Genomic DNA, 21319 nt, shown 5'->3' with positions numbered 1-21319 from the left:
AGTATACTTCGTTCAATTTACGTATTGCTATTATAGTGTGCGGACTATTCAGCAATCTACTTGTCTTCTGGTTCTTTGGGATTTTCATGGATGAAGCTGTACTGAATGTCGGCAACTGTTTTCGTGCGTAATAGCTGTCATTGGTAAATAGTGGATGATCCGTGTTTTGCTCCAATCCCCAAGCGGCCCCTCTTTTATTATAGTATGTGTGCTATTCAGCAAGCTACTTGTCTTCTGGTGCATTGGAATTTCATGCATGAAGCTGTCATTAGTAAACCAATGATCCATTCTTTCTTTCAACGCCTACTAACTTTTCTTTCATAATGAGTTATTCAATGACTACTTGTCTTGTTCCCTTTGGATTCTTAATGGATGCAGCTACCATTGGATATCGACAGGGTTTATTCATATGGCTTTCATTGGTAAATAGTGGGTCACCCGTTTTTGGCTCCAATCCCAACCAACCCTCTTTTATTATAGTATGTGTGCTATTCAGCAAACTACTTGTATTTTAGACGCACGGAATATTCATGGATGCAGCTATCATTGCTAAATATCGTTCTATGAATTCAAAGAAACTGTTTACCGTGCATCTTTTATAGGTGAATCATGTCAGGGTCAAAGGCTTAGCATCGACGGCGGCATCCTTCAGTGTCAGCTTGCCTTATTACATCGTTCGATGGTTTTCGTTACTGTACCACCTATTGGACACTTCCTTTTATAAGCATCTGCAGCGGCAAGACAACAAGTTCTATACCTTTTTGGTGTCATAGGTATTATATAAATACTGTGTGGTTCTAGTTGCTGTCAACCCTTTCAATGGATATCCTGCTACGCATGCCTGTTATCGATGGATCATATCAGCTACAAACAGAAGCAGCAATGAGCAACAGAGCCCACATCTTTAGTGTCAACAACATTTATTTGATCCTCTGGTGTTCTCGTTATTGGCCAATTGATTTCGAAACCCTCTTCACCGCACGTATCTTATGGATGTATCACATCAGCAACAAACAACAATGTTACGTGTCCTTTTGGTGCTGTCAAGGTGTATCCATCTCTCATGGCATTCATCATCAAGTATCTTGGAAAACGGCTATCAGGATTGGTCACTGTGTCAGCATCTCTACAGCAAGGGAAATGTATTTCTCATTGCTGGAGGTGGCATCAAACATCGTGGATTCTCATATGACACTGGCTAAGTATTGTTACCATTACCTCAAAGATAAATGAGTGATATGCAGTTTTATAGGCCCATCATTCCATCAAGCTATAATTTCGCATGCTCTTTGGTGCCATCAAAGTCTCTCCTTACAGCTGTTAATGGCGAATCCTATTGAATTGGAAGACGAAGATCAACATTTGAATTTGGGTGGGTGTCTCAGAAGCAAGCAAGCGATCTCTATCTTATAGTTGGGGTTGTCAAGGATACCGTTTCCATGGTTTTGGAAATCAGCTACCTACAAGTCGTCTCTTTATCGGTGGATCTTCAGAGCAATGTTTTTATCGGTGCCATGGCGGATCTCATTCCTCAAGTACTTGTATGGATACCTTGGACGTTCTCTTGGCTTCTCGCGTATGCTTTTCATCAAGACCGGATTTATTTGTTGCAGTGCATGATGTGTCTCTCTGATGACGCCTACCCAAGAAGGTCGCTTGATGGCAGCTACTACTGATATGGCGGATGTTTATTTGCTATGGGTAGAACGGGATGGTGCCTTACTCTTTGTGTAAAGCATCGTTGGCAGCTATGATTTACATGCGACAGTGTGGTCAGCCCTATCATGGCCCTATCAATTGCATTTGAGGATTACTGCCTTAGCCGTTGGAAGTTAGACTGTTACTCAGTAGCCTTGTGGTAGATATGGGATCATGTATTGCTTTTCGCTCTTATGGGTCGGCCTCTGTGGGCGTGGGATGCTATCCTTTTATCAGACCGAACATGTTGGCTCGAGCAGCACCTATAGAAGATGCTGTTGTTTACAACGGCAGCCCCCGTTATCCGGCTTGGTGCACCGTAGGGGAGAGGGTGACGGCAAAGCCTTCGCGTGGCCATCCTTGTCAGTACATGGGTTTCCATGGAAGCTAATTTGCCACCTTATCATTTATATATTTTTTACCCATTCGTGAGCATCACTAACAGTACTCTAATAGCTATATCAAGTGGCCAAAAGGTACAGGCTGGGAGTCGAACCCAATGAGAGATGATGCCCAAGTTGCACTACCTGACCAAGAACCTATTCAATAATAGCAGCATTCATTATTACAATAAACGCCTTTTCCATTGTCCTTCTTCGCTGCACATACCTTTGTTCATACACATAAAGACCTTTGTTGTTGGGTTGCTGGAAACCGAAAACCATGGTGTAGGGATTTTGAGCCGAAACAAGAAGCCAAACCAGCCAACGCCTTGATACCAAACTTGCCCTCTATACAAGCTAACACGTCAATGGAACCAGTTCGACTGCAACATTGGACTCTGAATGCACCTGTCGACACCAAGTAGAGCAGGGATAGCAACGAACAAGAGGAAGCAACGATGTTGCCATGGCAATAGCCAACCACACACCACGCTCATTCCTCCACGCTCACTCCCTGACAATACATGTTCACAACTATATTAATGCCTCACAACCAACGAGAGCAGACTTTTATAGTACATTACCTTGATCCCAATGTCGTGAATGCGATAAAAGCAGATGAGGGATAAAAAGAAGAGGAAGCGTTGTCTCAAGTCGTGGAGCTACAGTCCCCCAAATTTAAACCCCCTACTGCTATTACACTGAGGCCACTCAATGACCCCACATACACCATCCACCCAAACACACAACTCACCCATCATTATCATCACCCTCACGATAGGCAATAGGTACATGTAAATAAAGAAATGATCCTCACGTATAGCAAAAGGGTGTGTGCCATTTTACACTTTACATGATAACGATGATCCAACAACAGCCATTGCCTTACTACCAGGTTAGCTCAAATCAAGGAAGTTAAATGATGGGCATGCTGGGCTGGAGCAGGAGCATCGTTCCATTGTCATGGAATGCAAAAAAGTTGGGAATGCATAAAAGTGGCTGTTAGCTGCCAATGTATGACATGAAAATGAGGTTTGCGTACCTGTCATGCATTGTCCCTGAAGTCCGGACTTTTTAGCTCAGTTACACAAAGAGGTCCACCTGCATCTTTGGCTCTCCAGGCTAAGGTTTAGCTATTTTACATTAAACAAAGACCACCTTTCATATAGCATCATACATACAGCATATGTAAAACATAAAGACGCCTGTATCTCCAAACTTTACAATCAAACGTGGGGTTTTTATTAGAGCAATGTGCTCGGCTTGGCCAACTGCACCTTGGGTGAAAGTTTCACGTTCAATGTCGCAACCAGCCCAAAAAATATTTTTTTAGTCGTCGTCGAAAAAAATTCAAGAGGTCGACCCTGCCTTGATCCAACCATGGAAATGAATGTCTGGAGCAGGAGCACATTCCATTGTCATAGAGTGGACAAAATTTGGAATTGGGAGGAAATGGCTATTAGCTGGCTATACATGCAGTGTTCCAAAATAATGTATAGCTATCATACGCTGACCTTTCCAGTCATGCAAATCGACTGGGTTACACAAAGAGGTGCAGAGTCTAGCTACTTCACAATCAATAAAGACCACCTTTCATATAGCATCACTGCTACAGCATACGTAAAACATAAAGACAGCTATAGCTCAAGATTCTACAATGAAGCGTGGGATTTTTAAAGAAGAATGCTGCTCGGCTGGGTGTAGTGCACCTTGTCATGGTATGGAAAAAAAGTTGGGATGGGGAGGAAATGGCTGGTAGCTGGCTATACATGCAGTGTTATTAAATAATGTATAGCTATCATGCAGTCCTAAACAATTAACTGTATTATACAAACACGCTCCTCTGCATCTTTTGCCATACCAGGGCCTAGCTACTTGGCAATAAAGAAAGACCACTTTTCATATGGCATCATGCTTACAGCATAGGGGAAACATAAAGATGCCTTAAAGTTTACAAGCGAAGCGAGCAATCTAGGCAACTAATGCGTTTATGTAATAAACTCTTTCTACTCTTCTAAGCTTTATTAAACGGGTATGTGATTCAAATAGTGGACGATGGATGATACGGTTGATGTTATAGGAAACGGATGAATAGGAGACAATTGGCTGCTATGAGATCGTCAGCTTTAACAGGACGCTTAGCAACACTGATGGGAATGCTCTAATAGATGGGGGATGTCGCGCACCTAGTAATCCAACGCTCCGGGGCCAAAAATGGGCGGCGATTGTAGTTGTAGATCATCTCTCGTTACACCGCCAGTCATATGCAGCACTCGTTTCTTCCTGTCAAAGAATGAAAATCTACACGAAAACCGGTGACAAAGGTAAAGGAATACATAAAGATACACACACGCGTATGTTGTATGTCGCTGACACTTGTACCCCTTTAAGGCACTTCAAGCTTGTACAATGGCGAACGTCGCGACAAGGACGATCTGATCTTTGAAGCTCTTGGTTGGTTTTATAAATGACACGATCTCGCGCTGAAACTGACATGCGTATGATTGTAGGCACTACCGATGAGTTGACCTCCCATATTGGGTGAGTAAGAGAGAGAGAGACTTGGGAATGGATCATGTATAGTGACCAATAAGAATATAGTCTTGCATTGGAATACTGTGAGGAATTGAAGTTGGAAACCGTTTGCAAGCAGCTTGAGGAGGTGAGCGATGATGATGAAGATGACGCCTTTGCTGGTCATTAACATGGTACATGATGAATAGATTCAATGCCGTATGCAGGATATTGGTGCCAATGTTGCCACTCCTCGTGAGCGATCCAATGAGAGAAAATTGGGTATGTACGATGATCTATGCTCTTTGAAAGGCATTATACTCACCTTATGTTTAGGAAAGACCATCTTTGAATCTCATCACGCCGAACAATTGGAAAAGTGGATTGATGCCATGACCCTTGAACTTCCAAAATTGACCAAGTTCATCTTGCCAGTAAGAATGAAAAGACCTTGGGCACGAGTGTATCAAGTCCCTTATGATGATTCTTTTTTTCTAGTCTGGAGGAAGAGCAAGTGCTAGTTTGCATGTAGCAAGAACCGTATGTCGACGTGCCGAAAGACGTGTTCAACCTCTTGTACGCGAACATTTGTGTGATGACACCGTTGCCATTTATCTCAACCGATTGAGTGATTACCTTTTCACTGCAGCAAGATATGCAGCTATGAAACAAGGCAAACCCGAAATCATTTACAAGTAAAAAAGAAGCACCACTTACCCTCCCCCCACAACCCTCCTAGTCCAACCCATCATTCATTCGTCTCTTTGTAATAAAACCTCGACGTAGATAGTCTGTTAGGATATGTATAGTGATGCAATTTAATGAACAACACCCAAACTACGAACACTTCCTGGTGGCATTGGTTTACGCCGCTGTGTCTTCATACGATTAACAAATGCATTGCCTCCTGCAGCCTGTTCTCGACATAAAGGACATCCCACATCGCGTGTTGATTTGAGTAGTGCGGCATGATTGACTTTGCTGTGAAGGGAGCCTGGGTGGATGGTATTGGTGGGGATGGCCGTTGCTGATGATGCATTATCAGAAGTATCACAATCGAGCAAGCATCGCTCGTGGAATGCATGGCGACAGAAAAAGATGATGGTGTTGGGGAAATCATCGAGGCTGGTATTATCAAAAACGGGTTCATCACATTCACTGCACAGCATATCCTCTATGATAAGGATTAGCATGAAAACCATTCCAAACATCACCCTTGTATGTACTTACGGTGGCAATTGATGCCTCGCTTTTGTGTCTTGTACATTCGATCGGCAAGGTGAACGCTGTCACTAACCAAAATCTTCTCACATCCTTCATGCAAAGACATCTACAACAACACCATTAGGTCACATAGTGAGAGATCCACCAAGTCCAGCGTCAGCTTACCTGAAGATTGTAATCTTGCAAAATCTTGAGCAGTGCATCCTTAAGACCAGGGATCTCAAGCTGATCGGGAATTCGTTTGATCAATCGTAGTGGCTCAATATCGGTACCCACGTTCTCAAGCAATCCTCTTATAAAGTCTACATAGAAATTGTTAGCTCATCCTGTTCGTCGTCCCCCATTAATCAAACATACTTGGCTTGTCCATTGAATACGTTAATAGATCCTCCCAAAGATCATCATCTTTTTGCTCTTTTGCAAAGTCGATTGCCTGGAGCAGAAATCAGTGAGTGTGTATGTCAAAAGATTAAAGAAATGATGACACTTACTCTTTGTACATCATCAAGACGTTCAATAATAAGCATCAAGGCTTGTTTGTTATCACCCATTCGTCCGAGAATAAACACCATTTCTGGTACCAGGTCCTTTTCTTCGCAAATTTTGTATGCCTAATATGGGTTCACACGGATCCATAAATGTGCGTCAACGTCATGCGCATAAAAAATCCCCAAAATCGGACACGTACCTTTTCCAGTGATACATAATGACTTGCACGTAAGAACTCAATGAGCTTGGGGTAATCATAGTCCGCATACAACTCGATTTGCATGTTGTGGAATTCGTAGCCAATGTGTCGATCCCGGTCAAATAGTGCATCCAAGTACGTGTGTAAGAATTGTCGATGTGATCGAAGCTGTTGAACAACTTTGGGGGGCTATCATACGATATGATCAATCATTGTCATCTTTCTTTCCTAGTATATATATCCTTACAGGAATGGCATCTGTGTTCTTGGCAAGCATCTGTACAGCAGGCATGGATGTAGGCTTCTTGGGCGACGGTGAATCGTTGTCAGCGTTTTGTTTTTCAAGTAAATGCTGATCGAATTCCATCAATAGCACCGCTTTATCCTTGACAGCATCAAACATGTTGTATTCTTGAATGAGTTCAAATGCATTGGGTCGTCGTAGCCTGAGATTGTACTCGATTGCCTTATCCGGTTGATTGTTGTAGGTGTATCTAATAAAGAACCATCAGCATTCATTATCTTAACCCCCCCCCCAACCCGGTCATTGGCAACTTACAAGTCCGCGAGACATTCTATCAGTATTTCATTGTCCTTATCCTTTGGTAGATAATCCTCAACAGCCACAATGACATTGGAGAGACTATACAGGGACCTTGGCCATTTGTGTATTGTGTCTCGTAATGCCTTCCCATAAAATCCATCAGCCATCCCAAGCTACTATGCATCACTGCCCATATTTTTCTTACCGCATGATCACTCTTGAGGAACCACGCTAGAACGACTTCGTAGATTGTGCTGCTGAGTTGTGGATCCTTCATAGGAAGATGAGGTGCAATAGCCTATTGCAAAAAGGAGTCAATACCTTTCCCCTACGATTTTAATTCAACATACCTTAAGCTCACCCATTTCAGTAAACTTGAACACCCAATCCTCCCATGCAGTCTTGTCATTGCCAAGCACGTGACGACATTGTTTTGCAGCCTCCTCATAGTCTTCGTGTTCAATGAGCCAATTGAGATACGTCTGACCAATCTCACCAACGTCGAAACGATGACTTCCACCATAGTGTGCCTCAGCTTCGCGTGCTGCTTCAAACGCTTCACCATAACGTTCGTGATCCATGAGCCATTCAATATGATCATCCATGTCACGTGGTCGAGCTGCAATCATGTCCTTGGGTCCCAAAACATAAAACATGTCCTCCTCATCGAGAAATTCAAGCATGTAATCGTTGGCCTGGTAATGCTCGTAACCATGCATTGAAAGAACATCTGCTGATATTTCCTCATTGAGCTCGTTGATAATGTGCAACTCAGGACGCATGGCCAATCTCTTTCGTTGCATCGCTGGATCCTGGGTATCAACATCGGCCTCTTCTTCATCAATCATGAATGCAAGCAGTAAAAGGGTATCTTGGAAAGGTGCAATACCACACACAATATAATCGGTCTGGAACATGGTGGCGATTTCAACGTATCGAGGAGGCATTGAAGAAGATGAAGATGTTGTTGATGCAGTGTCGCGTGTTTGTTGTCGTTCCTTAACAATAGCCACGGTGACCGTATCCGCCCAAGCAATCAGCAAGGTGCTATCATTCTTCCAACACATTCGGCATTTGTAAAGGTCGGCACGTGGACTACCGGCCGTACGTTCGATATACGTGATGCGAGAATGTGTGCTGGTATCATAAATCTTGACGCCTGTGTCGTTTGCCCATGCAATCAACGTGCCATTCCATACGATCGAATAAATAGGGCCTTCATTTGCATGAAGGACTTGATCCTTATGGCCGAGCCATCCTTTCTCATTCATGATCAATTGTTCAGCCATGCCACCGGATACAAATTGTTTGGTCGATCGTCGTGCATATTCAGGGTCGAGGGCCACGGCTTTGACAGGTCGTCGATAGTTGTAATGCTGTACCTCATTCGTGTATAGTGCATAAATAAAAACCTTGCCTAAGGAAATAAAAGGTGTTAAGAGGTGAATAGAACTTACGTTGTATTGTATGTATATGCTTACCATCATCCGAGGCACTTGCCACATATTCACCAGCATGATCAATAGAGATATCATTTACAGTTGCTGCATGCTTCTGGAAAGTCTTGATGATGTTGCCTTCAAAGTCAAGCACATGAACTGCACCCCAATGTGTACCCATAGCCTATCACATAGAATGTTGATATATGATTTTATCCATTCGAACGACTCCTTTTTTTTACCACAAACTTGTCAGAGACTCGCAATGCTGAAGCAGTGTCCTTTTCTAACAGATCGCGTACACCAGCGCCTACGCGACGATAACGTAGTTTCGGCTCTTCTTCCATGTCTTCCTCATCCTCGCTGTCTTCGCTTTCAGCACCATCGTCCAAATCGTCTTCGTCATCCTCGGTCTGATCAGACGCAAACTCTTCAGCGTCGGTAGGTTGTTCAATGTCGTCATGTTGTTCTTCTGGGGTGCTGCTCGATTCAGCCATAATAATAGGGTAGGGAGATACAGGGACAAAAAAATGAGAGAAAGAGTGAGAGAGAGAGAGGGACAGCCTGAAACGCTCTGAATGCAACATCCCCCTACTTTACGCGCATTGACCTGATTTGGGACACAGCACAATCGAGCACCAAGTTGTCACTACAAGTTGCATGATGCAAGGGATATAATGAATAATCCTACGTAGTTGCCTAGAAACGCATACGTGCATATCATCTTTGTGCATAATAAAGCATCATTTACTGGACGTAGTGTTTTAACATCGTGTGATCCTCTAATAGTAGATTGATGGAATGTGCCTTGACCCCATGACTACACATCATGTGCAGCATGACAACCCTTATTCAATCTCTGAAATCCACAATCTCATCCTCATTATGCAGTGCCTATCACACACGGTATCAAAAGTGACACCAAAATGTGGATAATAAATAGCCGTTGCTATGGATGAGTCTTTGGTATCGGGATGTGCAAATGAATGGGTTGCCATGCCAACACGTTAATTAAACCACTTTCCATCCATTCCTTAGCAGGTTCGATCATCATCCTTGATCCACGAGCTGCTAAACGGGATGTATACTTTCAAGCGACAAGCCGATGACTAACAAAGAAAGGGTTTATTGTGGTTCTATCTATGCTATCTATGCTCTTGAGGACAACGGTGACATGGTTGTTCGTACATTTGGTATGTGACTCGATGAGCAGAAAATGCTTTGAGGCCATGGGGATGATCAGGTCTGAGTGTATGTAGATTTAAGCCATTCATTGATATGCGAAGAATTTGCGACCCAGCTTCCTTTACTTTTTCAACATGCCTCTCCCCAAAGCCGAAGATCTTGAACAGCTCGAAGACATTGGTGAGTCAGTGACAACAACACATGCAATCGAAGCCTTTTGGACTCATTCAGGTTGAACGCTGACGATAGAAAAGCAATGGGCTGTCAAGGCAAGTTATAAAAGGTAGGCTTCTTGTTGCGCGTGATACCCCCCCCCAACCCACCAGATCGTCTCATGTTCTCGATTGTAATAGATCTCGGTTGATTAGCACGAGGATAGCAGCATATTGACAGGCATGTATCTACATACATATAGGCTATGCACCATGCCGAGACATACTTCAAGTTGATCACCAGTGTGGATATGCGTAAATTCCCTCTCACAAAGTAAGTGCTACTGCTACACGGTGGATGATGACAGACAGGGTGGTAGCTAACGTGCTGGTTGTGTGTTGGTATTAAGGATCGACGACGAGATCTATGAGGATTTTGAAGCTACTTTTCCCGAGATTGATGTCAAGCACCTTAACGACGAGCATTTCAAGACCCCCAAGGCCAAGGAGAAATGGAGAAACTGGGTCAACAAGTACGAGAAGCGTGTCAACGAATTCAACTTTGGCAGTTTGATCCGTATTGATTATCGCGAGGATTACTTGGAACAAAACACCATGTTTGGTATGTAGTCTATTTGCGTGTGTGTGCATCAAGGGATCAATCACTCATGTTTTAATGGCTTCTTTTATAGGTGTGCGTATGCAGGTACGAATGAATGGATTGATAAGATGGATTTTGGGGTAATGTATAGGGTCTCACATTACATGATTGTAGTTTTATGCTATCGAGATTGCTCGCAACAAGAAGGGTCTCAATGAAGAATTGCGCCAGAGTCTCAAGGCATCATCCTAGATTTACATTTGACATTGAACAATATACACATTAAACGCATTGAAAAAGAAAAAACATTCTCAAAGTGATCATGTAAAGCTGTTATCAGATAATCCTCTAAAAGGTGTTGGCAAGCCTTTTCTTGATCGTTGATCTGATACGCTGATAGGCTAATGTGGGGTGGGAAGATCTTTTAAATAACGTCAAAGCTGCTTCTCAGAAGCATGACGCATGTTAAGCTCGTAAAAAAAGGACAATTATGTATGTAGTTCCGACAATAAGGTGATAAAGATATAAAAAGAGATAAGGAGGGTCATGGTGGTGGTGCGATCCAACATTATCAACATCATCCTCAGCCCACATATCGTGTAACTTTATCCTTTTCCGATTTCTCCCACTTTTTTTTACATCATGGTGTTTGCTCGCGCAACAAGGTTGATTTCTCAACGACGACGACTTTTAGTCGCAACGGGTGTGGTTGCTACGACAGCAGGCGTTTACATGGCCACGAGGCCTTACACCAGCTCGGTAGTACATGCTGAAAGAAGCCCACAAGGTTTAAAACTATGGCCCACCCTCCCTGGTGAAAATGCTACGGTCAAGTCGGGTCTCGCTAAACTACGAGGTCAAGCTGCTGAGAACCATTTTCGCACTGCCCTTGTGAATAACAGCAATAAGACCGATTTCGATGTAGTCATAGGTATGCGATGGTTTGTTTGTGTGTGTATGTGTCATTTGCTGATATGCATGAAAAAAGTGGGTGGAGGCATCATTGGTCTCGCTACAGCTCGTGAATTGCTTAGACGCTTCCCTACCATGACGGTGGCAGTATTGGAAAAGGAACGTGAAGTTGCAGCTCATCAAACAGGTCATAACAGTGGCGTCATCCATGCTGGCATTTATTACAAGCCAGGGTCACGTATGGCATACACCTGTGTTCGTGGTGCCGATCTCATGTATCAATATTGTGCCGAGCACGACCTACCTATCGAACGTTGTGGCAAACTCATTGTTGCAGTGAACGAAAAGGAGCACGAGCAAGTGGAACGTCTTTATAAGGTAGCATCTCAAAACGGTGTCAAGGATTTACAGGTGCTCAATAGTGAAGAGGTAAATGATGTTGGGATTATCAGGAACATTCTTTGTCCTTTTGCGTGGGAAGTGGGAAAGTTTACAAAACCTTATCTTCAGATTCGTCGTCTGGAGCCCAATATCGTTGCCTATTCCGCATTGTATTCACCTCACACAGGCGTCACGGATTATGGTTTAGTCGCCCAATGCATTGCAAACGAGATTGTGCAATCTGGGTAAACCTTTGTCGATGGGTTTCTTATCCAGACGTCATACACTAACATCTATTTATACTATAGGCGAGGTGAAATTAAATTGGCATTTGAAGCTACGGAATTTAAGCAAAGCGATGATGGTAGTAGAGTGGAGGTAATGTATACCATTTTGTAAGGTGAAAGGGATTTGTACTCATTGAGCTCTCTATTTCAGGTTTTGGGCAAGGAGCCAAACCAACGTGGTCCCTCTCTCAAGGTGTCGGCCAAAAATATCATCACATGCGCTGGTTTCTACTCAGATCGCGTTGCTGGTTTGACAGGTGGTGATGCATCCAATGCACGTGTAGTCACTTTTCGTGGGACCTATTATCAACTCAAACCTCAATATCGAGGCATTGTACGCATGAACATCTATCCGGTTCCTAGTGGTGGTGGTATTCCAGTGGGTGTTCATCTTACGCCAACGGTATGTAAGCCTCTACTATTGAAGCAAAGAAAAGGCTCATTGACCATGATGATACATAGGTAAATGCAAGACGCGGTATCCAGATGATTGTTGGCCCTGGAGCATGCCTTACTTTTTCACGGGAGGGCTACGCGTTCTTTGACATCAATTCCAGGGATCTTTTTGACTCACTAAGCAATATGAACTTTTGGGCATTTGCCATCAAGAACCCAGGCTTGTCCATTGGTGAACTTTACAAGGATATGAACAAGCGTGCATTTTTACGTCAAGCACAAGCATACATCCCTGGTTTAACGGAGGATATGGTAGAGGAGAGCTTCTCAGGTGTCATGTCACAGGTGTTTGAAAACGGAGGCATTGCAGCCGGTGACTATATTTTGGAACGTAAAGTGATGGATGGCAAGGTGCTCAATGTACGCAACGCACCTTCACCTGCATGTACAGCTTCATTGGCTATTGCCGAGATGCTCATTGATACTGCAACGGAGGATTTTGGATGGACAACTCAAGCACAGCAGCAACAACAACATGGAGCTAACAATGCCACGACTACTATTGCTGTTCAGCCGCTGGATACGGCTGCTGCTGCTTAAGTAATCATTGGGCATACATAGAAACATTATATAAAAGTGGGATCGTTATTGCAACAACAAGATGATTTTAATGCATTAAGCGTGATAACCACGGGCGGTTTGAATCAAAACTAATATAAGCAAGACTACGAGAACAATGGCACATGCAACATGTCGTGGGTGCCGTCTAACATACCATGTCCACTTTTCTAGTTTGGTTGGGTGCAAGTACCGCCTGTATTCCTTCCTCATGTTTGAAAAGAGCTGTTGCGTTGCATGACTTGGTGAATGATAATTGGCACAATGACGAGCAGTGGCAAGTACATGGTATCTCCACCAAGGCCAATCAATCATCAACGAGGCTGGTATGACACCTGTGTCAACTGCAAGTGCAAACGAGCGTGGATCTGGCACCAATGCTGACAACTTGGACATGCAATCGGAAAAACATTGCTCAAAGAACGCATCGCCTTGTTGCTTGCCAACTTCATTATATAAGCTGCTGTCACTTTGAAAATGCTGCCAGCTGTAACGTATGTCGAGCAATGATACGACTTGCACACAAAGAGCTCGCATTCGAACATCGACCGCTACACCATGTAACTCTACTTTTTGTTCTGATTGTATCCGAAAGCCAGCCTTGCTCCATTCATCCAAACTTGGCATCCATTGTTGTTGTTGTTGTTGCTGTTGATTCTTGATAATGCGCATTTCTTTGTTTGCTGAACCATTACTTTTGCTCATTGTAGGTTGATGGTGCGTGGTGGTGTTAATGATCCAATCATTGGGTAACGATGAATAAAGATTGCCTGAAAGAACACATGCCATGTCATCAAAATAATTCAGATTTTCAGCTGATGTTGACTTGTCGTTTATCCAATGTCGAATGCGACACAGCTTTGAATAAGGTGCTCGGTCCAAAAATAAGATCAAGAGGGGCTCAATGTCATATCGTTTCCAATCCTGCTGTAACACTGTAGCAGTAGTCGTCGTCGTCGTCGTCGTCGACCCCTTCATGCATGCCTGATCGATAATAAACGAGAATCCTTCTTCTTCAGTGTGATTGTTCTTCATCCAATAGCTGTCATTGAGATGGATCGTGTGTAACAAGTCATGCAAATCGATTTGTCGTTGCTCGAAAAGGATACGTGCATGTTGGGTTGGATCATTTGCCATGCCAGCCGATGCCATAGACGAGGGAATACAAATATCATTTGGGCTTGGGTGAAAAAAGCGTACAGCCAATTTGGATTGTGCATCCAATGCTTCCAGGGCTGTTTGGAATGGCCATTGACTTGCTATGGACTTTTTCCTCTCCATGTAAGCACGTTTGAGATCTTGAAGTACGTGGTACGTCCCCCATCCAATGGTGTATCGTGTGCTGTAAAACTCGCGCAATCTTATCACATGTGCTTCCCACCATGGCCAATCAATGAATAGCATCTCTTGTATAATACCAAGTGCCGTTGCCAATGTAAATGATGCAGCGTCAGGAATAAGAACGGCGAGTTTGAGCATCGCATCTGCAAAATAGCCTTCGAGACTTGACGAACAATGTTCTTTATCCTTGGTGGGGCTGGCAAAGCTGTATTCTGAAAGTCGTATATCAAGCAAGCTCACACGTTGGATATGTATCGTGTTGCCATCTTGCACTTGGATACCACCCTCCACGGCGTCGTCACGGGGTACAATGGTGAGACCACCTTGGTTGACAAGTTGATGTATTGATGGTACGTGGTCCACGGGTGATGCCAATGAGTACAAGCTGTTGCGATGAGCATTATTGCCGTGTGTGGAATCCCATTCACCCATATCAAAGGCGTAGTTGGCTGGTACGGTTCCAAAAAGATCACCAATAAGACGTCGATAGATAGCCTGTAGCTGCATACAATAGGCAGATTGCATCTTCAATAAACGCCGGCTAATGTTCTCCAAGATCCATATACAACGGGTGGGATAAAGAGAAAAGAGCTTGATAAATGGTTTGATGGGAAATGTGGTGCATTGTTCAAGTTGATTGTTCATTTGTGTGCTGCTGCCTTCAGCATACTCAACAAGATCGGTCACTGACAGGTTGCTGTTGTTGTCAGTAGTGCACATGATGTTGCTCTTATGATCCACATCTCGTATCACGTGCTCAATATGATCATACAACTCTGCCAAATCATGTCGTCTTTGATAACAAAGCAGTGCAATTGGGTCACGTCTTTGCTTATTTGCACAGATCTCCAATGTTGGCCATGAGAGTGCATTGCGATGTGCGTTGGCGGTAGGATGGAAAAATAGCACCGCTTCCTTGTCAATACCATGCAGGTGGCCTTTTAAAAGAGAGAATGCACCACCACCATCCGTCATCTTTGATGTAAATAGCTCATTCAAATGCTCCAGCGTCTTTTGTAATTGCTCGATAGGCCAGAAATAAGGTGATTCTCGTTCATAATATTCTGCATTACGCAGCACATTATCTCGCCACCAATGAAAATCAATCAACAACTCGTCAGGTACAAGGATTTCATGTCGACATGCCAATTTGAAAGATGCTTCATCAGGAATTAAGCGAGCCAGCTTCACCATCGATGTCGAAAACGCAAGTTCATAGGCATTCTCAGTATGTGGGATATCATTTTGTCGAAAATCACTGTAGCTGTAGCGTAGATCATAGAGCGAAATGCGACGTATACTCACAACTCCTTTTTGATCATCCACGTGAATCCCACTATCACCCTCATCATCATGGGTCAAGACGCGAATAGGGATTTTGGCATGGGCCAACTGTGTGAGGGATGGCATGTTTGGCAAACCACCTGGTTGCAATACCGGAAGGATCTTTTGCGTATAAGCTGCTGTTTCAGCTCCATGAAAATCGCCCATCATCATGCTCATCCAATGGCAAAGACGCTTACACAGGGGCTGCATATCAAAAGTGGATGATGATGATGACGAATAGAAATGATGGCTATGCAGTGCTCGAAAGAGTCGTGGAAATACGACAAGTTCATGATGGTGGTCGTCGTCATAAAAGAGCTTCAATAAAGGTTCGTATAAGAACCGCTTGATGGGATGACATGTCATGTTGGGTCGTTCCAAGCAATAGGGATGTGCGCATGCAAGCATGTGCTGGATCAATTCATCGGTTGTGGTGATGCTCTTATTCTGGAGGAGAATCGAATCATCCATGTCGAGCGTATAGTGATCATCATCATCATCCACTTGATCCCATGTGGCATCCAATTGTTGTCGCAAGCGATCGAAAAGATGACATCGAATTTCCAGGAACCGACGGATGGTGTTGTCAGCCGTGGGCATAAAGGAGACTGATTCAGGTCGAGTGACAATGTTTGGATGGAAGAATAAAACGGCCGTTTCCATTTTACGTGAATCGCGTCTCCGCATCTCTCTCACAATATCCGATCCATTGATGCGTTTAGGTCCACCACCACCACCACTATGACTGCAAAAGGTGGCGTGAGATACATAGCGCTTTCCCTGCCATCCTATCATTCATTACTTACCTTGTTGATGTAGACGACGACTGAGAAGGGGTTTCACTCCTTTTGGTAGTATACAACGGCTTACGCTTTGAATGAGATGTTGAAGAAGACATGGAGGATTATAGGCTAGATGATTCAATCAGCATGAGCCATCACCAAATGCCATTTTTTTTTACCTCTTGATGCCGTCAAGGAAGAAAAAGAAAGAACAAGATATCATGACCCGGGACATTGCAGGGATGTTTTGAGAGTGCATGCATGCATCATCCATAGTACGCGTTGTAATTCATTGCACAAGAGGGGTGGATCTCCGTCAAGGGGATGATGGCATCCTTGCTGATGAAGTAGAAGAACTCGGCTTGTTCGGAAAAGGTAAGCTCAGCGTTGTTGCACATTGTGGCACGGTGCAATAGGCTCCCCATCTCCTTCTCTGATACACTTCTTGTTGTTGTTGATCGGCACACTCTCTACATGATTGTTGTTCTTTTTTGAACGATTTGATATCAATGGAGGATACAAGAGGATTACCATCATGAAGAATAATATCAAGGCGCCAAAGTGGAGGAAAACAAGGAGAGGTTGGGGGGTGCATTATCATCAGCAATGACGTATCCAACCTAACACACACTTGCGTATAGGAGTTTAAATGACCACCCTCCTCCAGCACATCGACAAGGCCTCTCACCTTTACACGGATCCATCCATCCCTATCTCTTGCTGGAAGGTAAGCGTTCAAAGGATAATGGGGGTATCCATCGTTGGATCATTGTAGATATCGCGTGGATGGGATCAAAGCATCAATTTCAAGTCCTCATCTGGTCCCTTTTTACTCTCTTCATTAGTAATGGCTGAACAACAACAACAACAGACCCCTACATTCAAGCTCGTTCTCGGTACGCCAGACATTACCTGCTTCTGCTACATTTCGTAATTGACGCTCATCTGGCCTAATGCATAGTTGGTGACGGTGGTACTGGCAAGACCACTTTTGTCAAGCGCCATTTGACTGGTGAATTCGAGAAGAAATACGTCGGTAAGTTGATGGCGTCCTCCTCCTCCTCCTCCTTCTGTTCCTCCAAAAAGACGCAACGCACACACGCACGCGCGCGTACAGCACACATCCAACCATACGTATACATACACGCGTATACGTGTCGCGTCAGCTACGATATATACAACCACGACATTTATACGATGACTGATATATACGACATTGTTGATCAATAGCTACTTTGGGCGTCGAAGTTCATCCTCTCACTTTCCATACCAACTTTGGTCCTATTGTTTTCAACACTTGGGATACTGCTGGTCAAGAGAAGTTTGGTGGTCTTCGTGATGGTTACTAGTACGTTGAAAAATGACAACCATGGATGATGGATTTGAACTTCAACTGACAGCATCATCTTCAACACACCAAAACAGCATCCAAGGCCAATGTGCTATTATCATGTTTGATGTCACTTCTCGTATCACTTACAAGAACGTTCCTAACTGGCACCGTGATCTCGTCCGTGTCTGTGAGAACATTCCTATTGTCCTCTGTGGTAACAAGGTTGATATTAAGGTAAGAGAGAACATCATTCTTTGTATATCTTTTCATTGTACTTATTCTATGTTACTTTTTATAGGAGCGTAAGGTGAAGGCCAAGACCATCACTTTCCACCGCAAGAAGAACTTGCAGTACTACGATATCTCTGCCAAGTCCAACTACAACTTTGAGAAGCCTTTCTTGTGGTTGGGTCGCAAGTTGGTTGGGTAAGTTACTACTACAATGGGGAGGAAACCCATAAGGAATGCAGCTAAAAGAGAAATCATAGCAACCCCCAATTGGAATTCGTTGCCGCTCCTGCTCTTGCTCCTCCCGAAGTACAAGTCGACAACCAGCTTATGCAACAGTACCAGAACGAAATGAACGAGGCTGCTGCTCAACCTCTTCCTGAGGAAGATGATGACTTGTAAATTCTCTCTCTCTTTCCAACAATCAACATTCTACGCTTTCTCTTTCTCTCTCTCTTTCTTTTCCATTTCAATACAAATACATTTCCATGTTTCCAATGCTGCAATTTTTCATTGTTGTATCATCATGCATTTTCCACATTATTAAATTTACATCAAGATAATCACAGGCGCTTTTTTTATTGTATCCAACAACGAGACCACAATAAGATAGCAAGATAAAGGCGAATCGCTTATTTGAGCTAGAAGAAAAGGATACACGTGTCAGTGTCAGTTGCCATGGATACCACGTACTCTCTAAAAGCTTACCTTCTTCTTGGGACGGAGCTGGTTGGAATGACCACACTTTCTCTTGCGGCAGTTGGTAGCACGAGGAGGAAGACGAGCATAGCACTTGCGGCAAATGTTCTTTTCGCAGTTGTACTTGGAAGCAAGAGCCTTAAGGGAGGGTTCGATGATACCACCACGAAGACGGAGGACAAGATGGAGAGTGGACTCCTTTTGGATATTGTAGTCAGAGAGAGTGCGACCATCCTCAAGTTGCTTGCCAGCGAAAATCAAACGTTGCTGGTCTGGGGGAATACCCTCCTTATCTTGAATCTTTTGCTTGACATTTTCAATCGAGTCAGAGCTGTCGTAGTAGTAGTAATAATAGAGTCGTGTCAGCGTATAAATGTCGTCAATGGGTTGGTGGTAATGGGAATGGGTCTATTGCTGTTATTAATAAAAGGGATAGGATCCTACCTTTCGACCTCGAGAGTGATGGTCTTGCCAGTGAGAGTCTTGACGAAGATTTGCATTCTAATTGAGATTGATGAGATGATGGATGAATGGATGGATTCGATGGATGGATTGAATGGATTGCTGCTGTACCTTGTAAAGACACAACGAAGAGGAGGATCTCACTTGGGTGCCGGCTCAGCTACCAACCTACGTTCATCCCCACCAACCCCCCAAACCTATTTGGAATCCCGCATCTCATGCAACCCATTTGTTACTGTTGCTGCTGCTGCTATCCATTTACCTTGACAATCCTCGGCAATAAGGGATCGATGTTGTCGTCACGTACCATGGTCACCCATACTTTGGAACCATCGGATTACTACCCGCAGCTTATGATACATGATGGCATACGATAATAAATGGATGACCAATATGAAGGGTGGAAGATCGCTAGACTGCACGATAACAACGAGCTCCATCACTATCCTTTCTCCTTTCTTCTCCCGCCATCTTGATTTTTCCCACAACCATTATTCTTCTGCCAACCCGCCACCAACATTATCTTGCCATCTTCCAAAATAAAAGTACTTGTTCTTTTGCCCACATCCAACAATGAATCTTTATACATCTAAACCCTCTTTTCATGTTCAACTTTCACTGTAATCTATTGTACCAATTGCTGCAAGAAGGTCAAGGCATGGTCTACTCTTTGCTGGGGACCTTCTATCTTGATGACCTTGCCGTTGTTCTTTAATTCCACCTTGATGCCAGTTGCATGGCGGTTGATCTTCGTCACCATGTCTTGATCTTCATTCAAAGGATATACAAATCAAAAACGGATATGAGATTGTGCTTGAATGTATTCATTTTAAGTGACTTACCAAGAATTGCAATGATATCCATAGGTTCACGCTTCCACTTTATTTGTTCGCGTGAATGGGCACCACCTAAGTTGTCCCGTTTATCACCCTCTAAAAGATCCCAAGGATTGAGGAACTTTGTGCTGCATTGTGGTTGTGATTCATCATTGATGCAAACGCGCTTTGGGGTTGGAGTTGCGGAGGAAGAGGAGGAGGAGGAGGAATCTGTTGAAGATTCGGCGATGGATGTTGTTGAGAGCTTACGCTTAAGCGTAGCAGGAGTAGGTGCGGAATCAAGATGAATATTTACATAGGCGGAAGTAGAGGTAACAGGATCAGGTGAAGTAGCGGAAGCAGGTGGAGTATTTACAGATGCGGAATTGGTTGAAGAGGAAGAAGTAGGAGTGGCAACGGAATCAATAGGGATATCTACAGAGGCGGAATTGGTTGAAGAGGAAGAGGTAGGAATGGTAGCGGAAGCAGGTGGAGTATGTACAATAGCGGATGAAGGTGAAGTAGAAGAGGTAGGAGTGGCAACGGAATCGAGAGGAATATTTACAATAGCGGAAGAAGTTGAAGTAGAAGAGGTGGAAGTGGTAGCGGAAGCAGGTGGTGTATGTACAGGTGCGGGAGAAGATGAAGAAGCCGAAGCCAAAGTAGGAGAAGGTGGAGCAGCCGAAGCTGAGAGAGCATTGGAAGAAGCAGTAGCTGTGGAAGCAGTAGCTGGATGAGACATAACTAAGTAATAACAGAGAAAGAGGTCGAAGGGAAGAACAAAGGATAGCGCATCATCCATCATCTTTTATGCTCTCCAAGTCTCCATGAACCGTCAATGGCAAGAATGTTAGGATTCCTAGTTGGCTGTATGCATTCTCTACCCAACAAAGGTCTGCGCTTGACAACGTCGTTGTTGCAGAGCTCAATGAGCTGGATGTCTTGCTGGATGCTGGGCTTGATATAGAGATGCGCATTCAGTTGTTCTTGTAGTCATCACCCGGGTCCGTGTTAGAGAGGACGTGTTCCCACTCTTGCTCGAAGAACAAGGTCTTTGCTACTTGACGATGGCACCTCAACCAACTTTTGCGGATGCATCACGGGAGAGAGCTATAATGAAAGTAACAAGGTAGCGTGTATGAGTAATGATTCATCAAGCAGCATCATGATCAGGATTTACCTCATTACAAGGATACAATAATCGCCATACAACGACAACGAGAGTAGGATAAAAACAAAGCACTATGAAAGAGACCACAAAGATCAGCGCTTATTCACAGGTTGAAAGATAGGACAATGCACACAAACCTT

The 21319-nt window shown here is 43.8% G+C and overlaps 8 protein-coding genes across 8 annotated transcripts; 4 read left to right on the top strand and 4 right to left on the bottom strand.

The window, feature by feature from the left end:
* Positions 1-4374: 4374 nt before the first annotated feature.
* O0I10_000412 (ATP:cob(I)alamin adenosyltransferase) lies at positions 4375-5294 on the top strand (the record flags this gene model as incomplete). Its single annotated transcript, XM_058480522.1, has 7 exons — positions 4375-4405; positions 4473-4535; positions 4592-4622; positions 4683-4743; positions 4805-4877; positions 4932-5029; positions 5094-5294. The coding sequence occupies 7 exons, from the start codon at positions 4375-4377 to the stop codon at positions 5292-5294; spliced, it is 558 nt and encodes a 185-aa protein (XP_058349045.1).
* Positions 5295-5413: 119 nt separating this feature from the next.
* Positions 5414-8987, bottom strand: O0I10_000411 (uncharacterized protein; the record flags this gene model as incomplete). Its single annotated transcript, XM_058480521.1, has 12 exons — positions 5414-5769; positions 5826-5925; positions 5985-6121; positions 6177-6252; positions 6311-6430; positions 6508-6696; positions 6755-7001; positions 7067-7194; positions 7257-7349; positions 7402-8468; positions 8533-8674; positions 8733-8987. The coding sequence occupies 12 exons, from the start codon at positions 8985-8987 to the stop codon at positions 5414-5416; spliced, it is 2910 nt and encodes a 969-aa protein (XP_058349044.1).
* An 822-nt stretch (positions 8988-9809) lies between these two features.
* O0I10_000410 (uncharacterized protein) lies at positions 9810-10680 on the top strand (the record flags this gene model as incomplete). The annotated part of the gene is made up of 6 exons (XM_058480520.1): positions 9810-9855; positions 9925-9944; positions 10091-10161; positions 10238-10449; positions 10520-10533; positions 10603-10680. 6 exons carry the CDS (start codon positions 9810-9812, stop codon positions 10678-10680), a joined length of 441 nt encoding a protein of 146 aa, XP_058349043.1.
* Positions 10681-11070: 390 nt separating this feature from the next.
* Positions 11071-13004, top strand: O0I10_000409 (uncharacterized protein; the record flags this gene model as incomplete). Its single annotated transcript, XM_058480519.1, has 6 exons — positions 11071-11359; positions 11417-11769; positions 11851-11966; positions 12030-12099; positions 12160-12411; positions 12471-13004. 6 exons carry the CDS (start codon positions 11071-11073, stop codon positions 13002-13004), a joined length of 1614 nt encoding a protein of 537 aa, XP_058349042.1.
* A 75-nt stretch (positions 13005-13079) lies between these two features.
* O0I10_000408 (uncharacterized protein) lies at positions 13080-16587 on the bottom strand (the record flags this gene model as incomplete). Its single annotated transcript, XM_058480518.1, has 2 exons — positions 13080-16434; positions 16496-16587. The coding sequence occupies 2 exons, from the start codon at positions 16585-16587 to the stop codon at positions 13080-13082; spliced, it is 3447 nt and encodes a 1148-aa protein (XP_058349041.1).
* Positions 16588-17318: 731 nt separating this feature from the next.
* On the top strand, positions 17319-18434 carry O0I10_000407 (GTP-binding nuclear protein spi1; the record flags this gene model as incomplete). The annotated part of the gene is made up of 6 exons (XM_058480517.1): positions 17319-17367; positions 17433-17507; positions 17702-17819; positions 17897-18038; positions 18103-18230; positions 18293-18434. 6 exons carry the CDS (start codon positions 17319-17321, stop codon positions 18432-18434), a joined length of 654 nt encoding a protein of 217 aa, XP_058349040.1.
* A 230-nt stretch (positions 18435-18664) lies between these two features.
* O0I10_000406 (ubiquitin-60S ribosomal protein L40) lies at positions 18665-19231 on the bottom strand (the record flags this gene model as incomplete). The annotated part of the gene is made up of 3 exons (XM_058480516.1): positions 18665-18673; positions 18741-19062; positions 19176-19231. 3 exons carry the CDS (start codon positions 19229-19231, stop codon positions 18665-18667), a joined length of 387 nt encoding a protein of 128 aa, XP_058349039.1.
* Positions 19232-19818: 587 nt separating this feature from the next.
* Positions 19819-20750, bottom strand: O0I10_000405 (uncharacterized protein; the record flags this gene model as incomplete). The annotated part of the gene is made up of 2 exons (XM_058480515.1): positions 19819-19961; positions 20036-20750. The coding sequence occupies 2 exons, from the start codon at positions 20748-20750 to the stop codon at positions 19819-19821; spliced, it is 858 nt and encodes a 285-aa protein (XP_058349038.1).
* Between the last annotated feature and the right edge of the window lie 569 nt (positions 20751-21319).

Source organism: Lichtheimia ornata (genome assembly GCF_029851405.1).
Source record: "Lichtheimia ornata isolate CBS 291.66 chromosome Unknown scaffold00001, whole genome shotgun sequence".
NCBI classification, from domain to species: Eukaryota; Fungi; Mucoromycota; class Mucoromycetes; order Mucorales; family Lichtheimiaceae; genus Lichtheimia; species Lichtheimia ornata.
This window is presented reverse-complemented; position numbering and strand designations above follow the sequence as displayed.